Source organism: the organism of the source record quoted next, unplaced genomic scaffold, assembly GCF_019419815.1.
Source record: "Pyrus x bretschneideri cultivar Hongxiangsu unplaced genomic scaffold, Pyrus_bretschneideri_v1 Contig41, whole genome shotgun sequence".
Classification (NCBI taxonomy): domain Eukaryota; kingdom Viridiplantae; phylum Streptophyta; class Magnoliopsida; order Rosales; family Rosaceae; genus Pyrus; species Pyrus x bretschneideri.
Genome location: NW_025999735.1, coordinates 1,910,773 through 1,914,127, shown reverse-complemented (window position 1 = coordinate 1,914,127; position 3,355 = coordinate 1,910,773). Strand labels below are relative to the sequence as shown.

General features: G+C 37.7%; 1 protein-coding gene across 1 annotated transcript; it reads right to left on the bottom strand.

The window, feature by feature from the left end:
* Positions 1 to 2,222: 2,222 nt before the first annotated feature.
* On the bottom strand, positions 2,223 to 2,823 carry LOC125469240 (IAA-amino acid hydrolase ILR1-like 6). The gene is made up of 2 exons (XM_048566333.1): positions 2,788 to 2,823; positions 2,223 to 2,516 (listed from the first exon to the last, which is right to left on the bottom strand). Exons 1-2 carry the CDS (start codon positions 2,821 to 2,823, stop codon positions 2,223 to 2,225), a joined length of 330 nt encoding a protein of 109 aa, XP_048422290.1.
* Between the last annotated feature and the right edge of the window lie 532 nt (positions 2,824 to 3,355).

Genomic DNA, 3,355 nt, shown 5'->3' with positions numbered 1-3,355 from the left:
CACACATGGGAAAGACTTCGGCAAACAGTTTTGCTGGTATGTATTGCAGATATTACTTCAGTATTTGCATATACAGAATATTTGGAGTGATGATTGTGATTTAGTTAGTTAAATCTTATGTTCTTGGCTAGTTTATTATAGAGCTTATATGGTTGTTCTTACAATGGGATCAACGTATAAGATATGTTCTTAATGAAAAACCTTAAGCTTCTAGGTCTAGAAAAGAGATAGATATGGACAACAATTACCTTAACGCATAACCGTGGGAAGCTGTCAATTGATACTCTCCATATGATAGCATGAAGTTGATGTATTGATTGCCAACCAGGCATGTATCATCCCGGAGACTGTTTGAGTCTCACAAGGCATTGTGCACCAATTGCCAGCGGTAGTAAATTACAAGAAGCGTTGTTTTAACCCAAGTAGACTCAAGAGATGAAAGTGTTGAGAATAAATTCCACATTAATGAGAGAAAAGTCTTTTTATGCGCTTGTAAGTAATTGAGTTATTCCTTATATTGCCAATTGATTTTACGGTGAAACCTAAACTTTGTTTATGGTATCAGAATAGGTTGTCCTACGTGTGAAGCCCAATGGCCACATTTGTTCCATGTCATCCAAGTTGTGTTGTCCACATGTTAGGCTTGAAAATTTGCCACACGTGAGCAGACGTGTTGAGAATGAATCCCACACTAATGAGAAGAAAGACATTGCATGTGCTTATAAGTATATAGTTGAGTTACTCCCATATTATCAATTGATTTTATAATGGACCATCAACTTTCTTCGTAAAGACCTGCGGGGTGGGGCACGGATAGGGTATTTACGGGGGTGAGGTGGTCCATAATTTTACAATTATGGGGCCCCAGACTTATCCGTTTCTACCATACAATTACAACGTATTTACTCGTTCAGTGAATTCAGTTACCTTCCCCACTTCCAGACATCCCCCATTTTCTTTCTTCGTTTCTCAACTTTCTCATTCTTTTCTCCTTCCCACCTCTCGAATCAATTGCGTCGACATCACAGAGCCACCACATGAAGCACAACATCACCTCACCATCCAAGAAGACGAAGATTTTGAGGCTCCAGATCTGAGAAGATAGTAGGCTAAATCTGGTCCGACTCAGCTGTTGACCACCTAATATGGTCTTACTCGGTTGATTCCACGACGCTATTAACTTAATCGACAATCTTATCAGTCATCTCCACGATCCAGGACTAGACTCCCATAGCCAATGACAAGTTCGTTGGCGCCGGGCGTCTTAAGTTCTTATGCAGCAGTTCGTCCCCTTCTACGTCAATAAAGTCAGCCCCTTCCACAACCCAATGTAACCTTATCAAATCTCATCGAGATCTGGATATGATCTCCGTTTTCTGAAATTCTTCATGCAATTTCGAATTTTTGAAGATTATTAATCTGTCTTTGTATCTGTTTGTTTCGTACTTTCCCTTCTGTGCTGAGGAAGACGACTTTGGTATTTTTCTTTTTGTACTCAGGAATATCTGTGCTGACCAAAGGCAAACTTTGTTAGAAATTTTGACTAAGAGTATCATTTTCCCTAAAGCCAAAATTTGTTGGAAATTTTGACTAAGAATACCCTACTACGAAACCATTTATTAGTGTCGCTATGATAACGGACAAGAAACGTGTATTATTGTTGGATATTAAGCAAAATCCGACAAAAAATGGATGCAGTGACGGATATAATAAGCGACAGAATTGCCACCGTCAGGAAATGAATTTTCCAACAGAAAATACTCTAAAACCGACAAAAATTGTGTTGGATATAACCGATAGAGAATAAATTAATAATGAATAAATAAGAGCATTCTCTGTCGGATAAAACCGACATAAAATATATAAAACCGACAGAACTTGTGTCGACTATAACCGACAGGGAATATATTAATAATAAGCAAGAGCATTCTCTGTCGGATAAAACCGACAACAAATATATTAATAATAAAAATAAAATAAAAAATGACATGAGAGCATTCTCCCTTCTCCTTCTTGTTCTCGTTGAGCATTCTTCTTCCCTTCTGCTCGAAATGACCCAACATACTTGAATCAGATTCTCCAGCTAATGAGCAAACCAGATTGAGCTAATAAGGTACACCATATTCTTCAATTCTTCAAGACAGAAGATACTCTGGATGAATCGATCTTTTGATAACTTTTAAGGATCACACCAAATGAACATATAATAAGAAGATGGACTTTCATAAATTATGAAGGTGCAACTTCCCAATTGAATCTGATAGAAAAGAATGGGCAAAAGCTGCATGTATGGCAGCCCCAATGGGAAGCACATCCTCATCGAGGATGTAGTGAGGACTATGCGGTGCATGTATGACTCCTATCTTCTCATTTCTTGCGCCTAAAAACAACATGAATCCAGGCAACTTGTCTAAGTAAAAAGCAAAATCCTCACTCCCCATGAAGGTATGATGTTCCTTCCCAAAGAATTCGACCTCATCGGAGCACCGGTGGACGGCTGCCTGCCCTTTTACAACCTGTCAGCAAGAAGAATTTCAGTTGTATGTTTACGCTTAGCTAGACGTGGTAACAATTTACTAAACAAACAATAAGTTGCATAAATCATGGTTTAGCATTCATATGCAATTTTTTTTTTGATTATAAATATATAATGAACAAATAAATCCCTAAATATCTATGAAGCCCTAATAAGATGGAGCCTTTATTGATATCTTCCAAAATATGAATTATTCATATCCAACAAAAACATAAATTAAATCATAGGTGGAAGCATGTGGAAGGACTTACAGCGCTTTGCTTGTCTTCGTGCTCAAAGGCTTGCATAGCTTCTGCCTTGTTCGTCCATGGTGATTAAAGCGAGAAGGAGAAGGGGAGAAGAGAAGGCGAAGGGAATGAGGAGAGGAGAAAAGGGGGAAGGGAGAAGCACTGGCGCAAGGAAGATATAGAGGGGTTTTACTTTAGAAAATTTTCATTACTGTCGGTTAAAAACCGACAGAAAATTTTCATTACTGTTGGTTATAACTGACAGGAAAAAAAAAATGACGGTAAAAATCCCCCCAAAATTCCCTCTGAAAATTTTAAATTCCTCCCCCCCCCCCCCAAAATTTTGTTATAATTTAAAAAAAAAAAATTATAATTGTTTGGTTCAATAAATAAATAAATAATATGTATTTAAATAGAATACGTTTTTAAAAATTAAATAAATAATTGTTTTGTAACATCCCGTCCCGACAATATCGAAATGTACGTGCGAAATGACCATTTTACCCCTAGTTCGTTTTGTTATGTTGTTTGGTTGGTTGTGTGGTGTTGGCATGTGTTGGGCCACACACACACACACTGTCCCTATCTCTCT

Bases quoted from the DNA above. Each gene is read 5' to 3' on its own strand.
- LOC125469240 (XM_048566333.1), bottom strand. From the start codon at position 2,823: ATGCAAGCCTTTGAGCACGAAGACAAGCAAAGCGCT. The intron at 2,517-2,787 runs GTAAGTCCTTCC...TCTTGCTGACAG, and splicing joins ACGAAGACAAGCAAAGCGCT to GTTGTAAAAGGGCAGGCAGC.